Below are 27,103 nucleotides of genomic sequence, written 5' to 3'. Positions count from 1 at the left end.
CCCGACATACGGTGGTGATCCAATGATGGAGAAACATGTGAGTGGCGACAAGAAGGAACAAGGGCTAGCTTGGGTGGTTGAACGTCTCTGGTAGCAGGTTGCGGTTGCTCTAGCTTTGGGTGGGTAAAAGGGGTGAATTTGGCATCGTCTACATGGGTTGTGGTGTGGAGAGGATGTACGATAGTGGTTGGCTTGACTTCGGGGTGCTAGTGCACAGTTTGTGGCGTGAAACGGGGTTGTTCATGCAATGGGTTGATGCGTGGAGGAAAAGGCTCATGGTGGAGGAGTTGCGGCTTGGGGCATGTGTTGGTTTGAGGGGAGGAGGCAGCAGTAACTAAGTGGAGGCCATGAGGGCACTGTGCTTTTCGTGTGGGTGTGTGGAGGGGCTTGGGTGGCTTTCTTGTAGTTTGGTGGTGCTAGATGTAGCAGAGTATCGAATGGCTGCTTTGTCATGGTTGTGACGTCGGTGGGAAGGTGGTTTCAGTAGAGGGAAGGACTGTTGTGCGTGGGTTCGATTGTGGTAGTCTTACCATAAGAAAGGTGGCTAAGTCAAGGCCAAGGGGTTACTGGTGGACTGGAGGTGATTTGCGTGATTTTAGGTAAACAGAAACTATATTGAGACTTGAAGAAGAATGCTATAAACATAAAATGCATGGGGTTGAGTATATATAAAAGGAATCGGTTTAAGAATTTTAATGTGAAGATGATTTCTAGAATTGTAAGATAGTTTTATTGGGACATGAATCCTAGTGCAAGGTGGAGACGTGCATGGCTTAGAGTTTAAGAAGACAATCGGTTAAAGAGTTTTAACATGAAGATGACTTGTAGAGTTGTGTTACTGTTGTGAGAGAATTCATTCAGCCTAACGGGTTTGTGTTCATTTCATGGGCTAAAACTTCAATAATTTCCATTAGGTTTCTAAAATATCATCCCATTAATTTCTTCTAAAATTCTCAACTAATTTTAACGACTTTAAAATAAAATGTTTGGCCTTAGGGCCTAACTAAATCCTAAGAAATTATAACTCACAGCTTATCCATATGGCACATAAAAATCCAATAAATTCAAATTTTTAATCCCATGGGCTATTCCAATTCGGCCCATTAGATTTTTCTTCCTATTTCATCACTAATAATATTGGGTTGGGTCGTTACACATAACATGGTGTGTAACAATTAAGCATGGCATGACATGAGATAACATGTAACAGATAAATATGTGCTTGAAACGAAACATGGCATGACATAACTTAACATGTATATATAAACATAATAAACATAAATGATAGTTTCTTACGACCATACATACATAAGTATCCTAAAAGTAAGTTTAAGACCAAGTTACAGTGATTGTAGAATGACATAAACTAGCGGGGAATAACATGAACTGAAAATAAATATTTTTAGGAGTTAGAAACACTTCACTAACATACTTATAACCATAAAATCACTAGCTCAAAATAAAATTACCATTATACCCCTCTACTTGTGAAAAAAAATGACTATTTTATCCCTAAATTAAGCATTTGGCATCCTAACTTCAAAACTCACCAAAATCTACATTCCTAATGTAGATTTTGTCCTAAATCCAAATATCTAATCATAAAAATTTAAAACATAACAAAACTAGATGAACTATGCTTAGGCCGAGACATGCTAGGCCTAAAAGCCTTGATTTTTGTTGCAATTTTTTTAAATTCCAACTTTCATGCTAAAATTGATTTATGCAACACATAAAACTCATATCCTATGTTTAAAGATCATGCTAAGACAATAAAACATATAACTAAAAAAAATCACACATGAGCAGCAGCACACGGTTGGTTTTTTGCCTTGGAAGTTATCATGTGATGGGTGGTGGTGAGGTGGCTGATTGACCTCTCACCAACTACTATTTTGGTTGACATGGGAAGTGTAAGTACACCTAGGGCAGTGGGGAAAACTTCTTCAAAAATCCTTGCATAGGTGGAGCTTTTTGGTGGGCCTTAATGGGCCTAAACCGATTGGGCCTCATTTAGGATTTCAATGGGGTTTGGTTTGGGGTTTCAGTTTCTAGCAAGCCCAAATCTAATTTTTATTGAACCAATGAAATTTTCAAGGTATAAAATAATAAATAAGGATGTAATGACATGACTTTAAAAGTTAATAGCATGTAGAAGTGATTTAATTAAGTGATTAAATACTAAGCTAAAACTGGCAAACACTTGGGGTTTGGGAAAAAATTTTAGGGTTTTGGTTTGCATCAAGGTTTTGGGGTTTAAATTGGATCTCAAATGTTTCAGATTGCACTGGGGATGAAATTCTCTTTGGTTTGACACAAAATGAATGGTTAGATGGAATAGTGTTTGGCCAAGATCACCATGCTTGATTTCTCCTTCCTTTCCTTCACATCTCCATCTCGTGGTTCCTCTTGGTACCAAGTATCCAAATAAAACTTTTCTAGATTGACTTGGACAATCCACACTGTGATTTGGAAACGATTGGACTGAGTGCTAACACAGGTGTTACTATTCACTCCAAAAATGACGAAAGTAACTTTGCACCATAAAATCCTACATCATCCTATGAGCCTAATAGTGCAATTCGTTTTGTAAATTTTGACTCCTAAGTGACTCGAATAAATCAAAACGTGTTTTCGAACAACTATCATCCTGAAAATGAAAATTGTATTATTGCATTGTAAATCCTAAATATTCATCTGACACTAATGGTGCAAATTGTTTCTCAATCATACACTCCTAAGTACCTCAAATAAATAAAATCTCGTTTTTGTCGCCAAAGTTGGTAAGAAATTGACTAAGCTGACAGACTAAAATCTAAGCGACTGTTCGATTCATGAGACCTTTCTGGGGTTTTCACCAAGTTCCTAATGCCCAAAGAAATTCATCCACTAAATTTCTAGTTGGTTGTTATAGCAATCAAGGCATAGGCAATTCGGCTTTGTGTGAGTTCCTCTAATAAAATACTCTTGGCATAGGTAATTTGGCTTTGTCTGAGCATCTCTGATGGAATATTTATGGTGTAGGTAATTTGTTTTTCTCTAAGTATCTCTGATGGAATATTTATGGTGTAAGCAATTCGGCTTTGTTTACATATTTCTAACGAAACGAATGATGAACTCACCGTGTAGGAAATTTAGCTTTGTCTGAGTAAATCTGTTATAACATGAATAATAATGCATTAGTCTATTTTGTGACAGCAAGCATGTCACGATTATGAATATCTCTTCTGTCATTAAGTTATGTTTTTGCATCAACAAGTCCATGTTTGTCAAGCATACATGTCATGTTTCGTATCATGCATGCTTGATATACTATTGGTAGCTTAGGAGTGAAACTCATTGTGGTAGTCCAACTACCATTCCCTCTGGAATCGATAGAGCACTGTGTCCCAGGTTTGATGATGTTTAGAAGATTGGGGACAAGGCTCGAAGAGCTGATAGAGATGATGATCCAATTTTTTTGAATTTGATTTTGGTACTGATTGCCAATGTGAGGGTACTACCTAATGCAAAAGGGGACAGACCATTCGTGGAGTTGAAGGAAATGCAAAGAATACTCCAATGGTCTTAAGAACTAGTAGCAGGAGACACCAAGTGTAGCTAGTCCAACATCTAGGTGAGCAAGCACCACATGGGGAATCCGTCTAATATGTGTAACAACCTGCAAGAAATTCAATGGTGAAATTTCTATAGGCTTTAGGAATCTCTTGAAAACTTCATAAGTTTCACGAATCAACCAAACGCGTAAATTTTAGTCTATTAGTATAGTTAATGTTACCACTCATTATGGTGCCAGAAGCGTCATTTTATTTATTTGAGGTAGTTAGGAGAGTCAAAATGGGATATGGTCTACCCCATTAGACTCAAAGGCATATTAGGATTTTATGGCACAATAAACCCATTTTCAATTTTTGAATGAAATGTATATTCGAAATTGCATTTTGATTATCTAGAGGCACTTTGGAGTTGATTTTCGATAAACGAATTGCACTATTAGGTTAGTATGTTTATTTAGGATCTTTCAGTGCAAAGTTTATTTTTCACTTTTTCGTAGGGAATTGTAACCTTGATAGTAGCACCAAATGCAATGTTTTCTAAATCACAGTGTAGAATGTCCAAATTAGGTTAGAGGAGTTTTATTTAGACACTTGGCAAGATCTTAGCCACACTTGGTGAATAGTATTGGATACTTAGCACTAAGAGTAACCATGAGATGGAAATGTGACAGAAATCAAGGTGTGAGATCATGTCACTTAAGTAAAACACTATTCCATCCAACCAACTATTTTGTGCCAAACCAAATAAGGTTTCAACCCCAATGAAACTCTAAATACTTAGAATCTAATTGAAACCCCAAACTTTTGGAGGAAACCGAAACCTAAATAGGTTACCCCAAACCCCAAACTTCATTTCGAACCCTAAATGGATCTGATTTCTAGTATTGTGTTTAATCACTTAATTAAATCACTTCCACATGCTATTAATCTCTCAAATTCATGGTATTACATCATTATTAAACCCTTTAAACCTTGTAAATTTGATTGGACTAGGAAAAATTGGATTTGGGTTTGATAGCATTTCAAACCCTAACCAAACCCTCTTTAAATCCCAAAATGAAGCTAACTCGGTTAAGGCCCATTAGGCCCACAAATTCTAGCTGCCTTAGAAAAGTTTCTTGAGGAAGTTTCCAACCACCCAAGGCTGACCACCCACTACTCAAGACAACCCTCAAATAGTCCTTGATGGGAAAGCAAAGGCCACCTCACCACAACCACCTACATAGCACCTCAAGGCAGCCCATACCATGGACAGTTTGCCACTTATTTTGGCCAAGAATTCCATCACTCAAGTTCCACTCAAGACCTCACTTCACCCTTCAGTTTTTGTAAGAAGAGTGCAGACCATCCCCTTTCTCTTTCATCTATTTTCCCACACGTTTTCAACAAAGGAACTTAGAAGCTCTCTCGAGTTTTTTGAGCATTTTTGCTTACAGTTTTTACAACCCTTCTAAGTATTTTCTCACGATAATTCCTTCATGAATGTTGTTTCTATTTGGGTCTAGTTTCTGTAAATACCTTTTATGTTTAATTTTAGGGTCTTTCGATTGGTCAGAAGTTATTTTAACCATGTAAATGTCATTCTAAGCAATAAACTAGATAGTATATTGTATTTTGGAGTTTTTGACCAAGCTAATGGATAGATCTTGGTCCAAAATTTTTATGGAGTGTTGTTAACATGTTTGTATGAATGATTGATAAGGATTCATTGTATGATAAAATATTTTGATGAAATATTTTCTAAATTCTAGAAACTAAAAAATTGGAAGGAGAAAAGCAATTTATCTTTTAAGAAAGTTTGGATCTTTTGTGGTTTAATCTTGCTCCAAGGACTTTGATATTTTTATTTGAGAATCCTAAGACTTTGATCTACATGTTAGGATGTTGATTTGAAGATTTAGGTATTTATTTGTAAAGATATGTTTTTTATGCATAAAGATACTCAGTTAAGTAAACAATATGAGGTTTTTGGATAAATCCATGTTTTGGTTTAATTTTGGCCATGTGATTTTAAGTTTAATACTTGGATCTACTTGAGGACATATTTTAATACCATATGATGTTGTTAGATTGTGGTTGTTATCAGGTATGTCTCAGATCAAGAGGATTGATCAAAACCAAAGTTAAGAAAATTCTGTTTTGATGAGATGTCGGAGCTGAATGCTTCACGTTGATTTTTTGTGATTTGTTTTTTATGATTCAAAACATATTAGCTCTTAGGAGTGGTTATGGACATGTTAGAAGAAGATTTTGAATTTTTGGAGTTCTTGAAGATGTTTTATAAAGAGTGAAAACATTGAGATTTATGGGTTTGTGTTTTAGTTAAAAACGTTTGGATCTTCTTACTAAAATGTTTTGTGTTTATGTGAAGTGGATTTTTTTTTTTTTTTTTTTGTGTTAAGCATACTTCTAAGTATAGGATGTGATGATCTATGTTATAGTATTTTGGTTTAAGTATGAGTGTTGAATTTGGATAAAATTTCGACAAAAATCAAAGAGAAAAGGCCTAAGAGTGTTTCGGCCATAGTGTGTTTTTCATGGTTATTATTTGTTTTAAATTTTTCTAATTAGATATTTCAGTTTAGGATAAAATTTACACGAGGAATATAAATTTTGGTAGTTTTTGGAGTTAGGATGTCAAATCCTTAAGTTAGGATTAAAATGATCATTTTACTCTAAGTTAGCATTTTTCATGTTACTAAGTTATCAGTGATAAAGTTTCTAACATTTAAACCCCTACTTACAGTTTCTCGTATATCTTGCTTTTCCTCGTAAATGCGAAAATCACTATAAATTAGCTACTAACTTACTATCGAATTAATGTGTATGTATGTGGGAAAGGAAACTATTGTTCATGTAGTTCCATTACCCTATATGCCATGTTACATCATATATGTTTGTTACTTAATATATTCTGTCATGAGATATTTATCTGTCACACAATGTTGCCATGTTACATCATATATGTTTTCTGTCATGCAACATTTATCTCTTATACAATATACTCTATCACATAATGTTATGTGCTACATGTTATGTCATGTCACGTAATATTGTCTATTACATGTTATGCTATGTCACGTAATGTTATCTGTTACATGTTATGTCATGTTACATACTATTGTTTGTTTCATATGACGTCAAGTCATGCATCTCATGTACAGGTCACGCCACGTTATGTCAGGTCATCTGTCCTTTTATTTCATGTCATGTTATGTCTAAGTGTGTCTCAAAAATAGTATGTTTTCAGTTCAAGTCATGTTAGTTCAAGCTATGTTACACGTCAAGTTATTTTATGCTTGCTTATGACTTTGATTATGTATTCAAGTCTTTGTTGCCATGTATGCATCATTAACCTGTGTATAAGATTTTTGTTAACTTTGTGAGATTTGTACTCAAATCTCGCTATGGTAGTCTCAACTATCATTTCCCCCGGAACGGTAGCTTGTGTGACAGGATCATAAGGAGGTTTAGAAGATGATCGATTAAATAGCAACGGCACGATGCGAAGCTCATCATTTCAATGTTTCTATTTATAGAAAGTAATATGGCATCCTTGACTGAGTTGTGTGAACTGTTCAATGGATTAGCCTAGTAGATACTTTAGTTCCTGCTTGTACTTAAGGAGCTCGAGCGCTAGCACCCTTACGATTACAGACCTTTTGGAATTATGTTATAATCTTGAACGTCTATCACATTTAGTTTATAAATTATTTTTCCATGTTTTGGGATATATCTTATTTGTTGCATTGCATAGTATTGCTCAAGGAAAATAATTCTCTACAGCGAATATTGCATACTGTTAGAGATGTATGTTGAGTGCAATGCACCTTTAACTGTCACGAATAGGGGCATATAACCTTTTGTTGCATGCCCTGACACTTCAAATGTTCGTCTAATCCCAAGCTTAATCTAGGGGGTCACAATATGTCCTAGAGCGAGGTAGAGTTAAGGAAGTCAGCCACAAGGTAGAAAAGTCATCTCCCATGAGGATGAGAACAAGAAATTAGAGGGACGAATAAGCTTGGGTGAGTTGTGCACTAACTGCCCAAGGTGAGAAAGGGTTACTTGCCAAAGAAGAGCTATGAACAAATACCAACACAACCATTGATAAGAAATTTCCAGCATAGCACGAAGGGGCTCAGAAGAGTGTTAGTATTGTACTTAGAGCCATACCCCATCTGAATGGTCTTGTTAGGAATGCGTCTGCAATTAAAGGTGAAGGCACAACAAGTTGTGTCAACTGGACTCAGAAGCATGGACCAACTCCATGTGAATAAGCCTTGTTCAAGGAGGGTTGGAGGAGTTGGTGGACCGTATGGATGTGCGAACCATACCCTAGTCATATGTCTCTGTCATCCTGCAGTATAACATGACAAGAATGAAAGGCTCCTATCTAAGCATATATGGGGTGAGAGATATGTCAGAAAGAACATATGGCATTCCAACTCTATTGAAAGGATTTGAATGTGGAACAAGATCTCACTTTTGATTCCTTATTCACAAAAAAAGTTTGAAAAGGTGACTACTGCAGAAAAACGAGAAGCAAGGAGACAACATGAGACTTCCGATGTAGGAAGGTAGGTTAGATTCGTAGACAATATTAGATAATGGGGCTGAATGTGGTGTGTGAGACATTGCATCATCTTTGTAATCTTATTTTCTTGCTTCTACAAGCATAAATAAATATTTCCAGCATTATGTTCATAATTATATTTACTCACTGCTTTCTGATGCTTTTGATGTGTTCGGTGCTTGTAATTATTTTCTGCTACTGATGATGATATCTTGTGGGAGCCTAGATACCTGTGTGTGTGTGTACGTGCATGCATCTACGAAGTCAACGAGAGTCTATCATCATGGTATGGGACAGAGAATTCCCCAGGACCATTCTGTAAAGCGTTACCGCTTACATCACATGAGAAGGAGAATTCCTCATGGGGGTGGGGTGGAACAAAATTGTATTTTACCTCACCTAATAGTCAAGATGTCGGATCCCCTGATGTATCACAAGGTAGTGTCTTCAAGTTGGTTGTGGCAGGGTAGAATAGCATCCCTTAGGCAACAAGTTTAAGTGTATACCTATGAGCAAGAGTGTGCCTAGAAGCATCTTTGTTCCTATGACCAAGAGTATGCCAATGAACAAATGTGTGCCTATGAGCAATAGTGGAAGTGTCTATGAGCACAGAACGATACTTGGCCCGAAACTAGTTTTTATAGGTTTTCTATTACGTGGAAATGGGTAACTCCTCACCACAATAGTATTATTGAGTTTTCATCTATTTTGCATAAACATAGGGCTACGACCCAAGAGGGTGATTCCTCATCATGCCTATATATGGTATCCTTTCGGTGAGAGGATTATTCCTTACCAGGTTTTCTAAGGATATACGAATATGCAAGAGAGAGGGTGATACCTCCCCATGCACTTGCGTGTACTTCCAATATTTACATAAAATATTTTCATTGCATCTCTGATAGCATTTTCTTTCATTAGCGGTCTTGTTATAGCTATCTAACCTAATCCTATGGTTTCATCTCAGGACCATAGACTTTGATGCAAGTTTAGACCCAGGTATGACGCCTAAGGAAGAGGAGTCAATCCAACCTGAGTCTTGGCCAAGGAATCTAGGATCGTCTTAGCACTAGTATTCGTTGTAGCTACTCCATACCCTTTGTAGGGTGTTCAAAACTGAGCTAAGTGCTCATTTGTAGCTTAGTCGGCCGCCTATGGCAACTAACCTTATATATTCTTGAACAATGTAATTTTTTGAGGATATAAAGGGTGAGAAGTCCCTTTTTATGAAGTCTAGATATTGATACATACATACTTGATCATGTTGATATTTTAACGTGTCTCATTTATATTTTCGTTGCCTTTGAACCAATTCCATACATGTGTACTTTCCTCTAGATTACTACATGCCTGACCATTCTTCTAGGTGTTGACCAGTCAACCATCATCCTTGGCACCATGACACCTCACCTAGTCTTTAATGAGGGACGGGGCACCACAACTGAGATACTTAGTGTTTAGACTAAATTTCCTTTTTCTATGTAACTAAGGAGTTCCAACTCCAGTACAATGTTTGTGTTTTTTAAAGATTGGTTGGACTAATGTTGTTGCTTTTGGTATGTATAGAATGGAATGTAAGAATGTTTTGGGATTAGAATTATGGTACAGTTATGTTGATAAAAAGATAATTATCTTCTACGAATACTGCATATTGTTATAAATATGATAGGTGCATTGCATCTTATATGTTATGAACAAGGGTATGCAATCTTGTGTTACATGTCCCAACGCTTCAATCTCCGTCAAATCCCAAGCGGAGTTAGGGGCGTCACATCTCGTACCACTTATAGAACTTAAAGGGCTCTCATCGGTGAAACAAAATTAATCCTTTGTTGGCGAATTGAGCAGTGGCCAACGACGACAGTGATGGTTAGAGTTAGCCAACGGGCTAGCTTTAGGGCATGTAAAGGTCTACAAGGTACTGCTAGTAACAAAGAGGGTGGAGAAGATGATGAGGAGGGGATAAAATGGGGCCGGGGGAGTATAGCCTTAAGGTTTGAGGGATTTCGGGTTGGGTAGGTGTGTAAAAAGAATAAAAAATCGGTTGAACTAACCAAATTGATGGATTCGGTCTGGTTTGTAACTGATCTGGTCCGGTTTAGTACTGGTTCTTAAGACTCAAAACTGATTTGGTACCAGATTTCATATTTCGAAAACTGGTTTGAACCAAACCGGACCGGTATATATATATAGTTTTTCTAATTTTTTTATATTATATAATTTTACATATTATATGCTAAATTGCTAATTAATATAACATGAGATTTTATTCATGTCTATTAATCTTATAACATAAAATTAATATAAAATTTGATATAACATACAATTAATCTTATAAAATTTTAATATAACATTTGATGTAACATATAAATTATAATCTTATAAAATTAAATTAATATAATATCAAAATTTTATATAGCGTCACACGTGTAAACATAAACATATATAAAACAAGCATTAGAGGAACTGGCTCTCAAGTCTCAACTTATGTAATATCACACGTGTAATCAGTAAACCGAACCGATCCAAAACCGGAAAAACCAAAAGTTTTAGTTTCGGTGATGAATCAGTTCCTAAATTTTCAAAACCAGTGTATAATATCGATTTAGTTCCAAAATTTGTTCAAAATTGGACCGAGTCAAACTAGTTACATCGCCCTAGGGTTGGGCCTTGGGCTTTCTAAGAGCCGGGCCTAAAAAAAACACTAAAGATAAGAAGAATGTACATCTTCACCAGCTTGGTATTCACATCTTGTGATTAAAAGTGACTCTTTGTTGGTTGTTAATGAATTTACTAAACATGGATCATCAAAGGGTACAATTGGAAATATTATCAAGGAAGCAAAGGAATAATGGGACTATTCAACTCTTGTGCAATTCAATATGCCAGCAGAAGCTGCGTGCGCAATGAAGCTGCACATTCACTGGCCAAGTTTGGTTTAAGTGTTAAGGAAATTAGTTTATGGTGGGGTTCATACCCTAATTAAGGTAATTACTAATATCCTTTGGATCGATTCTCTTGTATAAGTTTGATTATAATGAATGAAGTATGTTTTCTTATAAAAAAAAAACAAAAAAAGCACAGTGCCGTTTGACAAATTTGAAAAGATAATACTAGAAGGGCTAATAAGTTTTATTTCGCTTCAGTGGAAAGTCGCATTAATGGCAAGTAATAAACTCCGGCAAGCAACGTCCTACAAGCCATTGGTTCCTTTTGGAAGATCCAGACAAATGAAAAACAGTGGAGAGATCACTTAGTGAGTAACGTTTTGGCTACGTAGGTGGAATCATAGTAGTACGAGACTCTATAAATTGAGATTTTGTGGAGTTTAGCTAAATGGAGCTAGCTTCCAAACAAATAATCAAAGTTGGTTTGACAACCTTCAACAACCATAAAAATTATAAAACATCAAACTTAATATGGTGCTCGATCTAATTCAATGCAGTCCCTCTCACAAACCTTATCTTATAATGCGGTCCTACCCACCACCCTCACACAGATTATATATTAATAATTGAGGGAGAGAGAGAGAGAGAGAGAGAGAGTCAAGGTCTTTGAAGATGTAAACGTTAGGCAGTGACATTACATATCATATCATATGGAAGAAGGTAGAAGAAACAAGGCATATATAGTGGAATTGCATTAATCATGTCGTGATCGTACGTAGAAAATTCATGACCCTAGTGTTTTCTTAGGAATTTACGTATACCCGCTTTTGTAAAAATTAACTAGAACATATATATGAATTAATTAATCAATGACCTTTGCATAGCTGATGTTTTTGCTGATCATGAGTATAACTTTATCACATGATATATGCTTGAATGCCAAAATAGTTAAACGTAATATTTTGGGTACATAGCTAGCTATGATGATCACACGTACATAAGAGATTAATTAGAGAGAATTAATCAAGGGGGAAACCTTGCTGTCCACTTCGGCATAGAAAAATTGAGATTTGCTCCAACCATGGCTTGTAATATTTTGGGTAATTTGATCGATCGACCTGTACGTACGAGATAGAAATCTAGCCATATTGGTACAAATTGCGTGTTTTGCCGGCTACAAAGTGTGAAAGGTCTCTGTGTAATATGTATTAATGTAGTTCCAATCAATGTCCAATAGGAGAAAGAAAAATAATGAGAAAACTTCATGAGTATCCCAAGAAAGCTGAAAGCATAACCTCTCTTATGCTTTAAGTTCCTTAAACTGTGATGACAAAAAAAGAGAAAAAAAGTCACTTTATATATCATGTTCAATCACATCAATTGTTCCATTCGTTTATATGTAAAAACCGACTCTAATTGATAAGAAGCATACGAGCTATTCTCGGAGGAATCTGATACTGATAAAATCCAACCATTCTGAAAATAATTGACAGACTATATATATATATATATATATATCACACAGATTTCATGCATGTCAGTGATGGTTGAGAGAGAGAAAATACATGATTTGGCCCCCAAGGGTTAACAGAGGAGGACAAAATCATTATCCACCTCGGAAACAGATACTGGTTTGAATTTCCTTCCCCTTTCCTGTGGGGTCAAACTCAATCATCTGGCAAGAGAATCAAAAAACTGAAAGAACACATTCATATATCTATATATATATATATATATATGTATATATGTATATGTATGTGCGAGTGAGGTTTTGATCTGAATTCTTGATGATGGAAATACTTACTGATCTAATGGATCAGAAACATAAGCAGCAAGCTGGAATGCTTATAACATCATAAATTGGAACAAAGATGTGTAGTTAGAAACGGAAAAGATGTTCCTCGTCATCAAGATCCTCACATATTCGATCTATGACAGCCATGAGATCTCCCAAACAAAAGATTAACCCAAACTTCGTAATATCATTATAAAATACCAAGAAAAGAAACCTGCAAAAGTAAAATGGAATATAACTAATTTTGCCCAAACGATCGAATAAAATTCTGATGGAAGAAGATAATTAGATATATACCGAGTCTTGGGTTTTCTAAGCGAAACAAACAAACCCTTGTGGTTGCTTGTAATTCATGAATCAGAACATGGAATTAGGGTTTCTAGAGATTAGGGTTTCCTCATGCTTTCCATCAACAGGTGAAACTGCCACATGATCTATTCTTTCCAGGATAGATAGGGATCATCAGCTGAAGAAAGCTCAGATCATGCTGGCAGCTTCAACTGTGAGTGGTGCACGATTCGATCACGCGCCATGATCAGTGTGCTGGAGGGCGCAGTAGTCCCAGAGATCCATCTTTTTATCATCTTCTCCTCCATTTTCTAGATCTTCTTCCTCCGGATGTAGAGTTTGTAGACAAGAAAGGAAGATGGGATATAAATAGAGAGAAATTATAAAGCAGTTCCACTTCTACTATACATTTCAGGTGCACCCTTGCCTTCTTAACTCGTTATTTTTGTCTCTTGTGAAAATGATTCGACAAAATAGAAATTAGGTAACAAATCATCTTAGCGGTCAAGATTGTTACTTCTCAATATATGACTCAATATTATCAATAGTACTGAAATTAGGGATAATAATATTAAAAGATTATATTAATGACAGTAATTTAAATATTAATATTTATCACAAGACATCGATCAATGGTATATATCCTTAACCAGCTTAATTAAAGGATATATGGTCTACAAGAAAAATAAGCATTTGTGACGGATTATTTACAACGATAACGATTATTTGCGACAAAAATAGATTTATTTTGACAGGAAATAATTATTTTTGCTGAAAATAACTGGTTACAAATAAATAATTTTCTTATAGACATAGAATTGCTTGTGAAGTACTACAGCTAATGATCAATTAACGAAGATTACTCAAGACCCCAAAAAAAACCTTTTAGAATGACATAAAATGTTGTGGAAAATCTAAAAGAAATTGAAAAGATTCAAGTACTAATCCTCCCATCATATAAACACCTCAAGGCCCCACTCTATATGGTATGAAAAATGTATACAAAATGTAAAAAATCATGTATATAAAAAAATTGCAATATTGAGAGTACACACACATATATATATATATAGGATTATTTTTAAGAGTGATTTGGAGAGTTGTATAATTTTTCATGTGGGGCTGAAATTCGAAATTGAAGCATTGGGGGATGATATATGATAAATTAAGAAAACAAATTAAAATGCATGCATGTGGTCCCTAATTAGAAAAGCAAATTGAATATTGTCACGCCTGCACCACTAGTACCACATGGAGACAGGTTATTGAGAGTTTCTAAATCTCCTAATTAAGAGGCTTTTATAACTTTAGTTAGGTGACCCTTTCATGGCACCTCCCTCTCTACTTTTTTGTGTGTTGTATAGTAGGCATCACCCATGAGCCCCAAAAAAGATGTCAAACAAAAGTATATACAGGGGACCATTTTTCATGCAGGCCAGCTCCATTATATATACTGGTGTTGCATTAGGTTCACACATATGGAAGATTATTCTTAGCAAATATATTACATATATCATTGAAATATATATTAAAGCTTACGTTCCCCAACTCTCTCTCTCTCTCTCTCTCTCTCATACACGCAAAAGTACTGTGCATGATCCGCCATATGCATGGAATTTACTAGATTTTTTTTTAATATATATTATATATATATATATATATCACCTAGCTTTAGCTAGTTTGTTAAGCGATGGTAGCATGCTTGTTTGAAAAGTAGGAAGTGATTAGAAAATGCTTGCAACTTTAATTCATTTGATTGGTACTTTAATGCATTTGATTGGTACTAGGTATGCATAGAAAACAGTAATCATATATAGACTCTAGCTACCATGAGATTAGGTGAGTACCGTTGAGACCTTAGACATGATTAGTCTCTGTAAACCATCGGACTTTTCCAACAAGAGAAAATCGTAGTGTGTATATAATTTTTATTAAAGTTCTTGTGATTAATTTGTAAGCTGATCAATCCCATCATGTAATATATATTCATTATTATTTTGCTTAATTAGGTTGTGTGGATGTACTTAGGTAGAAAATATGTCATGTTTTCATTTTGGAAAATTATTGCATATTCCCAAATACGGATGACATGATGATTATCCTATCTGGCCTATCATGAACATATGAATATGAATGTCATTTAATTACAATTTTTTATATAAATATTAATTTTAATTTGCATGAAATTTTATGATATAGGATGGAAGTAATATATGTACGTGTCTATATTCCGAAAGCATTTAATAATTACTCTTTTTTTAAGGCAAATGTTAATTGAGGGACTATTGCCTTGTAGTTGGGGGCATTGAACTGGTTGAGCCACGTTCTTCCAGTTGGTATAACCAGTACTGGATCTTTTATATTTCCCAATATATATATATATATATATATATATATATGTGTGTGTGTGTGTGTATATATAGTAATGTTACATATATTTACATTTTTACTTACAAAACTAATTTTGTTAGTTTGCTTTTGAAATTAAAATTAAAATTTCAAATTTCATGATTTTTAGCATATCATTATTAACTGACATATGGAGAAATAAGTTTTTTGTAAGTTTTTCTTAAATATATTTAGCATTTTGCATATATATATATATATAAAATAAAATTATGAATATTAATTATTGATCTTGCATCCACTAGAAAATATGTCAGCAGTAAATTAAGAACTAGCACTACAAAAAAAGACAAAATTGCCGGCGTTCGATATGTGCCGGCAACTATCTCAAAAAACGCCGCTAATTAATTAGCGGCGGTTTTTTACCGGCGTAATCAACCGCCGGTAGTGGGTCGTCGGTATTTGTCCATTTCCGGCGTTTTTTCAAACGCCGGTAATTGAAAAATTCATTAGTGGCGTTTGTATACAGTTTAGCGGCATTTATTTAAACGCCGCCAGCTTTACTTAATTAACGGCGTTTATCAATACGCCGCCATTAGTTCGTTGCCATCTCATTGCATAAAATAGCGGCATTACAATAAACGCCGTTGCTAGTAAGTTGCCGGCGCATCATATATATTGGCGGCGTTTATTGAAACGCCACCAATAGTACGTTAGCGACACATTGAAAAAATTAACGGCGTTTAAATAAACGCCGCTGCTAGTATAGTGCCGACACATCATATAAATTGGTGGCATTTATTTAAACGCCACTAATAGTACATTTGCGACACATTGAATAAATTAACGGCATTTAATTAAACGCCAGCACTAATTCCAATAGTGGCGTTACCATAAACGCCGCTGCTAGTACGTTGTCAGCATATCATATAAATTGGCAGCATTTATTTAAACGCCACTAAGATTACATTGTGAGACATCTATTAAATTAACGGCATTAATATAAACGCCGCCACTAATTAAAATAGTGGCATTATCATAAACGCCGCTACTATTACATTACCAACACATCTTATAAATTAGGAACATTTATTTAAATGCCACTAATAATACGTTAGCGACACATTGAATAAATTAACGACGTTTATATAAATGCCGCCACGAGTACGTTGCCACCGCAATCCATAAATTAATGGCGTAATGTAAACGCCTCCACTAATTCGTTGTCCGCACATTGTATTAATTAACATCGTTTAAGATGCACCAATAAATACCACAATAAAAAAAATACATAAAATATAAATTAATAATAAATAAGATATAATGGATCATTATTAATATAATAAAAAAAATTACAAATCAAATCACATCAAAGTGATTTAATAATTACTATATATAAAATCATTACATGTGAAAAATTCCTGAACATTTCAACTCACAAAACATTTCGAAACTCTATTACAGATAAATTAGCCAAACAAAATTTATACAGCTTTCCACAGTTCATTTCTCAGCTGCCTCTCGTAAAAGTCTACTTCATCTCTTCCTTTCACAAACAATGCAGAGAAGTGCATCTAGTACCATAACATCCCTATGCATGAACGAGAGACATCAGAAATTGACAAATCATATATAATAGATGGAAAATGAAAAAAAGTTTAACAAAATAAAAAGCAATGATCAATCTTTTTATTTCCCTTTTCCAAACATATATATTTGCTCTAATTAATTCAATATGTTAATTAGATCCAACCAACTCAGTTAATTTTGTCAAAAATAATGTAAGACATACGCTCAGAACACAAAAGAAAAATAATTATGGGATACTGGCAAGTTATATAAAATATTATTAGTCTGTTCTTCATTTTAAAGAAAGATCAGATCACATACTTGTCAATTAATTAATTAGGCCGCAGCTGCAAAGTGGAAAAAAAAAAAAAACTTGAAATCACGATTTTTGACCCTCCAACGCACGCAGTCCCACAGAAACCTAGCTAGTTCAACAAGCTACAACAAACAAGCATAAACATTAAGAAGCAAAGCTTGATGAAAAGCATAGCCGGACAGATGAAAAATGAGAGGAGTTACCGTGTGATCTTCGTAACATGAATTTCTGCAGAGTCATGAGAGCAGAACCAAACAGGGGCTGTGCGACGGACTCTCCATGAGAGCAGCTACGAAGCGGCGGCAGGAAGGCTGGGAGGCGGCAGTACTGTACTGTGGAAGCAGGGAGAAATATTGTGATGAGAAAGAGAGAGAGAACGTAGAGAAAAAGCATGACATGGCCTCACGGCGTAGAGAAAACGCATGAATGTAGAGAAAAAGCAGTGTACTGGGCGGTGGAGGCTTGTTTTCCGCCTCATGCACGGCGTGTTCTGTTGCTGCTTGCCGTACTGGCCGCGTCGTGGCCCAACTGCAGCAAGAGTACGCATGGCCCTCGGTTTGGAGATGATGCTCTGTTCTTCTTGCTTAAAACAGAGGTTGCTGCAGCGGCGCATGGTGGTTGCGTTGGTTCTTGGCGTACTCTCACATGTGGCTTCCGATGCAGATTTCCAAGAGCGGAGGGTGGAGGCGCCGTTGGTTGGACGGACTTCCGTTGTGCATGAGAGGACTCGGCTGCATTGGGTGGTGGTCATATGCGGCTCATGTGATCTGTCATGGCTGATCTTCTCGTGATGCAGCGGCGCATGGAGTATTAATGGCGTGAAGCAGAGGCTGATCTAGGCGTTGCTTGGTGGTTCTGTGGTTCAGGATGGCAGTGGCGTGGAGAAGTTGTGGCGCGCAGTATGGCCCTCGGTTTTACAGATTTGGCATCTTGGGTAATACGGTCGTCGGTTGCGACCAGAGCCATTGGAGTGGGTATTGATGTTGCCAGAGGAAGAATGGCCTGAGTTCCCATGGGAACCACCGTGAGAGCGACGGTTGCGGGACTGAGTGGCCTGGTTTCCACGTCCAGATGAGGAGCGGGTGGCTGTAAATGCTGCAGACGGTTCTCCTCTGATGAAGGATGACGTGTGGGTGGGCGGGGCTGGCATCTCGTTGGTTGACGGCGTGGGCGGGGCTGAATCACGTTGGTTTGATACGTCCTCATGATCTGAAACTGTGGAATTGAGGGAATAAAGGCGCTATAATTCATATACTATAATTTGCAGCGTTGCCCGTAGAGGGAAATTTAAATTTCATGAAAAATTGAATGCGCGCCAACTTAAATTTTCATTAGATTTCATTAGTTCATTTGGAAAGTGCGGAACCACATTTAGGGCCCCAAAAAAAGTTACGTAAAATTTAATATATTTAGAAATGTCTCACTCTAATTTTTTTTTTTTATAGTTCTTAAATTTTGTATAATTTCTATATAATATCTATTTTCAAAGATGTGATTCCATCAAAATTAAATTAAAATTAATAAGAGAAATAATAAACTTGTTAATTTCTATTTATTTTACATAAATATGTCATATAGTAAAAAAAATCGGCCCCTCTTTAAAGAAATTGTTGGTTCTGCCACTTTCTCTGTAATTTGTTGACTAATATTATGTATGTACGCCTATTTCTTTCTAATTTGTTTACTAATATTGTGCTTGACCAGTACTCTTTGATCCAAAGATTCCAATCCTCTCTATAATTGAAATGTTAATATAATATTTTTTGTATTATATATTTTATGGCTTAATAAATTCTCAATATATTAATCCTTTTGATAATTATATTAGTAAATTAGTAATACTAATATACATTAGTGTATAATGTATATTAATTTCAATCTATAGTTTATGGTCTTATACTAACACTCTATTACTATTAGTAATATACTTTAAGTCTATATATAAATTTTATCCAAAAAAAAAAGTCTATATATAAATAATTATATAAATCATTATAGTATTAATTATACTAATACTACATCACTAATGATACTATTAACTATATATAGTGATATCGTAATATTAATTCTATTAATGATATAAACATATCTACTATCAAGACAAACTCTTCAACATCGTTTTATATTGCCAATCAAATTGTGGCTGCCTAACCAAAATACAAAGTGAACGCGTTGCTTAAGATCTTCGACATCAAATATATAGAACTTGACCACTAGACCTTAGTTATACTAATACTACATCACTTATAATACTATTAACTATATATAGTAATATTATATTACTAAATTAGTAATACTAATATACATTAGTATATAATGTATATTAATTTCAATTTATACTTTATGGTCTTATACTAACACTCTATTACTATTAGTAATATACTTTAAGTCTATATATAAATTATTATATAAATCATTATAGTATTAGTTATACTAATACTACATCACTTATGATACTATTTAACTATATATAGTGATATAGTAATATTAATTCTATTAATGATATAAACATATATACTATCAACACAAACTCTTCAACAATACCATTTTATATTGCCAATCAAATTGTGGCCGCCTAATTAAAATACAAGGCTATCGCTTGTAGATTGAATGACCAAGTAATTGATTAAGATTTTCAACAGCAAATATATAGAACTTGACTACTAGACCTTAGTTATACTAATACTACATCACTTATGATACTATTAACTATATATAGTAATATTATATTACTAAATTAGTAATACTAATATACATTAGTATATAATGTATATTAATTTCAATTTATACTTTATGGTCTTATACTAACACTCTATTACTATTACTAATATACTTTAAGTCTATATATAAATTATTATATAAATCATTATAGTATTAGTTATACTAATACTACATCACTTATGATACTATTTAACTATATATAGTGATATAGTAATATTAATTCTATTAATGATATAAACATATATACTATCAACACAAACTCTTCAACAGTACCATTTTATATTGCCAATCAAATTGTGGCCGCCTAATTAAAATACAAGGCTAACTCGTGTAGATTGAATGACCAAGTAATTGCTTAAGATCTTCGACAGCAGATATATAGAACTTGACCACTAGACCTTAGTTATACTAATACTACATCACTTATAATACTATTAACTATATATAGTAATATTATATTACTAAATTAGTAATACTAATATACATTAGTATATAATGTATATTAATTTCAATATAGTGATATATTAATATTAACTATATCAGTTTTAGACTTCAATATTGTTGTGATTTAAATTTTTTTTTAAATTTAAAGAAAAATCAGAGTAAATTTTTAGCTGCTTGTCGTCTAGGAACTCTTATCAGTGTTGTTTTGGATATAAATATTAAGTTAAATTTTTTAAGATGCTAAAGATATAATATATATATATACGCCCATGTTATATACACTGATCACGTTAAAAGGCCTGGCAATATATAACCGGATGGCAATATAGATGCCCACGTTATATATAAATATGAGCCCACGTTATATATATATATTTATATATATATATTATATATCCTTCTACATATTTATATATATATTATATGCCCACGTTAGATATTGATATATATCCTTCACGTGGGCATATATATATATATCGGTACGTATAACGTCGTGGGCATATAACGTTTTATGATCTTCCTAGTGTTTTATCTTCCCAGTGTTTTCAAATTAAACTCCAACAATTCTAGGGTTGCCGAATGTTTTAACCAAACACATAGCAACGCCTCCCTCTGATCACTCCATAGCAGGGCAAACGAAGGTCATTCCTCCACCGATAGACGTTGATTTCCTCTGTTTTGGACCCTCAAAACAGAGCAAGAAATAGCAGGGCAAACGAAGAGTTTTCCACGGATCAAACACCCACCGTACGTAAGCCTCACGTTAAACTAATCTCCATGAATTTACTCTTCACGTTATACTGATCTCTATATATTTACTCTATTTATTTCCTCTATGATTGTACCACTCTATGTATTTACTCTGTATTTACTCTATGAATCTGCCCTATGTATTTACTCCATGATTTTTTTGAAATTTTGCTAGCCTTGAATGGGATAGAGACCCAGTAGAACAGAGATTGACTATAAATAGGACTCTCCCACACCGAATTGGACTCAAAAGACACCAACACCTGAATGAAGTTTGACTCCAAATAACCACTGGTAAAAAAACTACTGCATTTAAAGACACCTACTAAATCTGCAATACCGTAACTCCTCTCCAGACATAACCCTTTTTATTTTTTTTTACAATGAACTCTCACTTCTTTAGACGGTTGGAAAACGAGAACCACATGATAGTCCGCTTGCCTTTGGCGTGCCACCAGCATCTGACAGTGCATGGGCAAAGAATGTCTAAGGGGGGAAAAAGATGAAAAAGATATCAATGTAACTATAAGATGACCAAAAAAATGTTTCTGGAAGATTATTGTGAATAAGAAGGCAAGAAGAACTTCTGCCTTTTGCTTCTAAATTCTAATACGACAGTTAGTATATAATGTATATTAATTTCAATTTATACTTTATGGTCTTATACTAACACTCTATTACTATTAGTAATATACTTTAAGTCTATATATATTTTTTATCAAAAAAAAAAAAAGTCTATATATAAATAATTATATAAATCATTATAGTATTGATTATATAAATCATTATAGTATTAATTCTTCCACCAATGTACACTAGCAATATCAGCTTTGACTGCTGTCAATCCTAAGCCTTTGAGGACTTGGATGAGCTCCGAAAACAGCTCTGGTCGATCATCGCAACAAATAGAGGCCCTTATGAACATATTTTCCTCGCTTCTGTGAACGTTGCCGAGGTTTACATCTTGGGCATAATCAGATTCAATAGTTACTTCATCTGCTTCTGTAGGAAGTAATTCCTTGTATATACTCTTAATTGGCAACAAGAATATCCAATAATTCCTTGTAAACTGATCTCAATAATTCCTTAATCAATCATAACATGGAAAACAAGACAACACATCATACATTTTAATCACCAACAGCTGCATTTAAAAGATATTTTGTGATCAGTGTAAAGTGTAATTTGTGTAATTTAATTTGTATATTCTTGTTGCCAATTTAATTTAATTTGCATTTAATTTGTGTAATTTTAATTTGTATCTTTTAAGTGTAAAGTGCATTTAAAAGATATTTTGTGTAATTTAATTTTGTAAAGTGTACTTTTTACAAATACCTACTGTTCAAAAAAGTCTATATATTATAATTTAATTTTCTGGTATGCATTGAAAGTGTACGTGAGGAAATTAATAGATTTAAATCAAAAAAAGAAAAAACTATATAGGTAGTCATTTGAAGGGGAAACTTTCTAGGACTGCTATTAGACTAGCTATGTTTTACCTATCACATGAAGCGTGGGGTTTTAATAAGCATGGGTCCACTGAATAAGTTTGGGGTTTTATATTTATGCCTATATTTATGCTATCGAAACCTTCATGGGCCGTGACATAGTCATCGTTGATACTTATATTTATGCTTTATTTTGCTTTACTTTTCGAAGTTCAATATTATTTTTCATACTATGTTTTAAATTATTGATGATCTTGCATTCTCATTCAGTTCTATTTTCATATTTCAATTAATGTAGTTAAGCTATGGACAAAAGTTGGATGAAAAAACCTCGACATACAAAAGAGTATGTTGATGGTGTCAATGAGTTTTTGAAGTTTGCATGTGAGAATTGTCCTACAGATTCATCGATTTGTTGCCCATGTAGAAAATGTGGATTGCGTATGATGTTCATGCCCAACATGGTATTTGATCATTTGATTAGCTATGGAATTTCTCAAGGTTACACCATTTGGCATGCTCATGGGGAGAGAAAAGGGGAGGCATCTTACCATGCTATTGGTGCCCAAAACAATAATGAGCAAATAAATGAAGGCTCCAGTGGGATGACAACTATGTTACATGACGTTTTTCCAATGTTTGATCCTGAAATAGTCGAAGGTACTGGGCCTGAAATACGTGTGGAAGTTGGAGAAGCTGGAGTGCAATATGAAAATCGACAAGATTCAAATGAGAGAGTTAATAAATTTTACAATATGTTAAAAGATGTTGATGAGCCATTATATGAAGGGTGCACAAAACATACTAAGTTTAGTGCTATCGTACGTCTATGGAATATGAAGTGTTTGGGTGGATTGAGTAATAACATATTTACAGAATTGCTTGAATTTGTGAATGAGTTGCTCCCACCAGGAGCATCATTGCCTAAAAATACATACGAGGCGAAGAAGTACATGAATGAGTTAGGGCTTGGATACGAGAAGATCTTAGTATGTCCCAATGGTTGTATGTTATTTTGGAAGGACAATGAGAATCTGGAAACATGCGTGGTATGTGGAGCATCAAAGTGGAAGCGAAAAGAGTCTATGGATGAAAGCTCTAAAAAAGGTAAAAGAAGTCCAGCAAAAATATTACGGTGGTTTCCGTTAAAACCAAGGTTGCAAAGGCTTTTTATGTCATCGAAGACTTCTTCACAAATGAAATGGCATGCTATAGGCCGCACAAATGATGGGGTACTAAGGCATCCAGCAGATGGTTTGGCTTGGAAGACGTTTGATTCACAACATGATGAGTTTGCCTCTGACCCCCGCAATGTTAGGCTTGGTTTATCTGCAGATGGCTTTAATCCTTTTGGTAACATGAGCATTTCCTATAGTACCTGGCCGGTTATGTTGGTACCTTACAATTTACCTCCTTGGATGTGCATGAAACGATCAACTTTCATGCTATCTTTGCTTATACCGGGACCATCATCACCTTCAATGAATATAGATGTATATTTAGAGCCTCTAATATCAGAATTAAAGGAATTATGGGAGATTGGAGCACCAACCTATGATGTTTGCTCTAGAGAGATATTTACAATGCGTGCGGCTTTAATGTGGACGATAAATGATTTTCCTGCATATGGTGATTTGTCTGGATGGAGTACGAAAGGTCGTTTAGCATGTCCTTGTTGTATGGGTAATACACGATCTAGATGGCTGAAACATGGAAAAAAATTTTCCTATATGGGGCATAGACGATTCTTGCCAATAAATCATAAGTGGAGAATGATGGCAAGAACATTTGATGGTACACGAGAAATTGATCCTCCACCTACCATGCCAACACCTGATGAAATTTTGGAACAATTAGATGATGAAAGATGCAATGATAGAACAAATCGTAAAAGAAATAGAGTTGTGGGGTCCACTACTGTTAAGGAACACTCATGGAAGAAACGTAGTATTTTCTTTAGTTTGCCTTACTGGAAGGATAATTTATTGCGTCATAATCTTGATGTGATGCACATTGAAAAAAATGTGGTGGATAATATTGTTGGCACACTATTAAATATTGTTACGAAATCAAAAGATGGCATACAGGCACGCCTTGACTTACAAGAGATGGGTTTGAGACCACAACTTCATCCGGTTATAACAGCTGCAAACAAGACATATTTGCCTCCAGCTATTTTCACAATGAGTAACAAAGAGAAAGAAGACTTGTTGAAGGTTATAAAAAATGTAAAAGTACCAGATGGTTATTCTTCAAATGTTTCACGTTGTGTCAAGCTTGAACATCGTACTATAGTGGGCATGAAGAGTCATGATAGCCATATACTGATGCAACAACTTCTGCCAATTGCATTACGTGGGTCATTACCTAAGAAGGTAATAGAACCATTGATCGAGCTATCTGGATTCTTCAGGGAAATTTGCTCGAAAACAATGCGGCTTGAAGATTTGGACCGATTGGAATCTAGAATACCCTACATATTGTGCCAATTAGAAATGATATTTCCACCATCATTTTTCACGGTTATGGTGCACTTGGTTATACATTTAGTTGCAGAATGTAAACTTGGAGGACCAGTTCATTATCGATGGATGTATCCCGTTGAAAGGTATGCTATAATTATTGAATAAAAAACACATAAATCTATTAAAGTAAACAAATATTTTGAAAAAAATAGTAAAAGTGGGTCATGATTATTGTTGTAGGTACCTACACCGACTTAAGTTTCATGTGCGTAACAAAGCTGCACCAGAAGGTTCCATTGCTGAAGGATATTTGCTGGAGGAATTATTGACGTTTTGTTCTCGTTATTTAGAATCCGCTCAAACGGTTTTCAATAGACCATCTAGAAACCCGGATGATTCTAAAGGGAAAGTTCTTGACGTTCGCCTTGATTTTACGGCGTGGACTCAAGCACATCGCTATATTCTCTTCAACTCTGATGATTTCACTCCATTCCGCATGTGAGTTGCAATGTTTAATACGTACGAATTAAATTATATTTCATTTATATTTTTGTAATTTTAGCATACATTTGTGATGTCGTGAACATATGTAGGATGCACTTGGAAATATTGAGGAATACAATTGATGAGAGGCATGTATCGAATGAAGAACTACAGAAGAGGCACCAAGACCAATTTTGTAATTGGTTTCAAGATTATGTACTATTTACACCCCATTCAATAGTATATTACATAATTTGATATGTCTCTCTAGTTTTCATCATCTACTCAATTCTAATAATCCAACCTTTCAGGTAATGAAAATGGATGACAATGAAAGAAGTGAATTGGGCCATAAAGTCGTAATGCATTCTAAAGGTCCCTTGCAAGTTGCCAAAGAATTCAAGCGAATTGTCATCAATGGTACAAAATATCGCACTAGGAATTACGAAAATGGGAAGAAAACTCAGAATTGTGGTGTTAGTGTGTGTACTGAAGATGGCCTTGCCTGGTATGGCCAATTAACACGCATAATTGAGATTATGTATTATGATGGATCTCGATATGTGTTATTCAAATGTGATTGGGCAGACGTTACTATGGGTAAAGGTTTCAAGGAGGATGAGTTTGGGTTTAGTCTTGTGAATTTTTCTCATCTAGTACACACTGGTAATCGGATAACTGATGATCCGTTTGTTTTATCTTCCCAAGTATCTCAAGTATATTATGTGGCAGATGAAAGATGCCCAAATTGGGTTGTTGTCGTTAAGACAAAACCAAGAGACGTGTATGACACTGGTGAAGAGGAAGTGACTGATGACGACGATGATGAATATTTAGTCAACGAATATTGTAACACTTCCAACGATGAAGCTATTGAACCTGCTATTGACGATGTTGTATGGACGCGAAATGACATAGATGGATTGATGATCGAAACTCCTTAATAGTGTCGAGTAAGAAATATATATTTAGACTTTTTAACATGATTTCTCTTATAACTTTACTTCTATCTCATATCATGCTCCAAAAATTATTATTCCTATTGATTTACATATATGTAAATTTGTTTTTGTACAGGTACAATGGGTCCAAAAAAGAAGGCGAAGACTATCAGACCACACTTGCGAAGACAATCTACTTCAATACCAACTGTCCATAATGAGACACAATCATACCCATCCCTTGATAGGGTGGCCCATTCATTACCCCCCGTCGATGGGCCGCCCCCTTCTGTTGATAGGATGGTGGAGTCATCACCTTCTGTAGTTTGTCCTTCCCAGCCATCATTACCTTCACAGAAAGGGACCAACCTTCTACATCGATACAAATGGGAGGCGAACTACCCAGACATATAGAGATCAGCAGAGAGACCCAGTCATGCACACATGTACCAATAGAACAACATTCGGAAGCAGAAAATGTCGACTTGTGTTCCGAGATTGGAGATCGTTTTGTTG

The 27,103-nt window shown here is 34.9% G+C and overlaps 1 protein-coding gene and 1 long non-coding RNA gene across 2 annotated transcripts; one reads left to right on the top strand and one right to left on the bottom strand.

Moving 5' to 3' along the window:
* Positions 1 to 12,507: 12,507 nt before the first annotated feature.
* Positions 12,508 to 13,487, bottom strand: LOC108985533. The gene is made up of 2 exons (XR_004797588.1): positions 13,114 to 13,487; positions 12,508 to 13,030 (listed from the first exon to the last, which is right to left on the bottom strand). It is a non-coding gene; the product is annotated as an uncharacterized LOC108985533 (long non-coding RNA).
* A 9,516-nt stretch (positions 13,488 to 23,003) lies between these two features.
* Positions 23,004 to 26,590, top strand: LOC109001435. The gene is made up of 4 exons (XM_035695834.1): positions 23,004 to 25,306; positions 25,404 to 25,661; positions 25,757 to 25,862; positions 25,958 to 26,590. Exons 1-4 carry the CDS (start codon positions 23,004 to 23,006, stop codon positions 26,588 to 26,590), a joined length of 3,300 nt encoding a protein of 1,099 aa, XP_035551727.1.
* Positions 26,591 to 27,103: the final 513 nt, after the last annotated feature.

This window comes from Juglans regia, chromosome 11 (genome assembly GCF_001411555.2).
Source record: "Juglans regia cultivar Chandler chromosome 11, Walnut 2.0, whole genome shotgun sequence".
NCBI lineage: Eukaryota > Viridiplantae > Streptophyta > Magnoliopsida > Fagales > Juglandaceae > Juglans > Juglans regia.
Note: the sequence above shows the minus strand (reverse complement) of the source record. Positions and strands in the feature narration are given on the sequence as shown.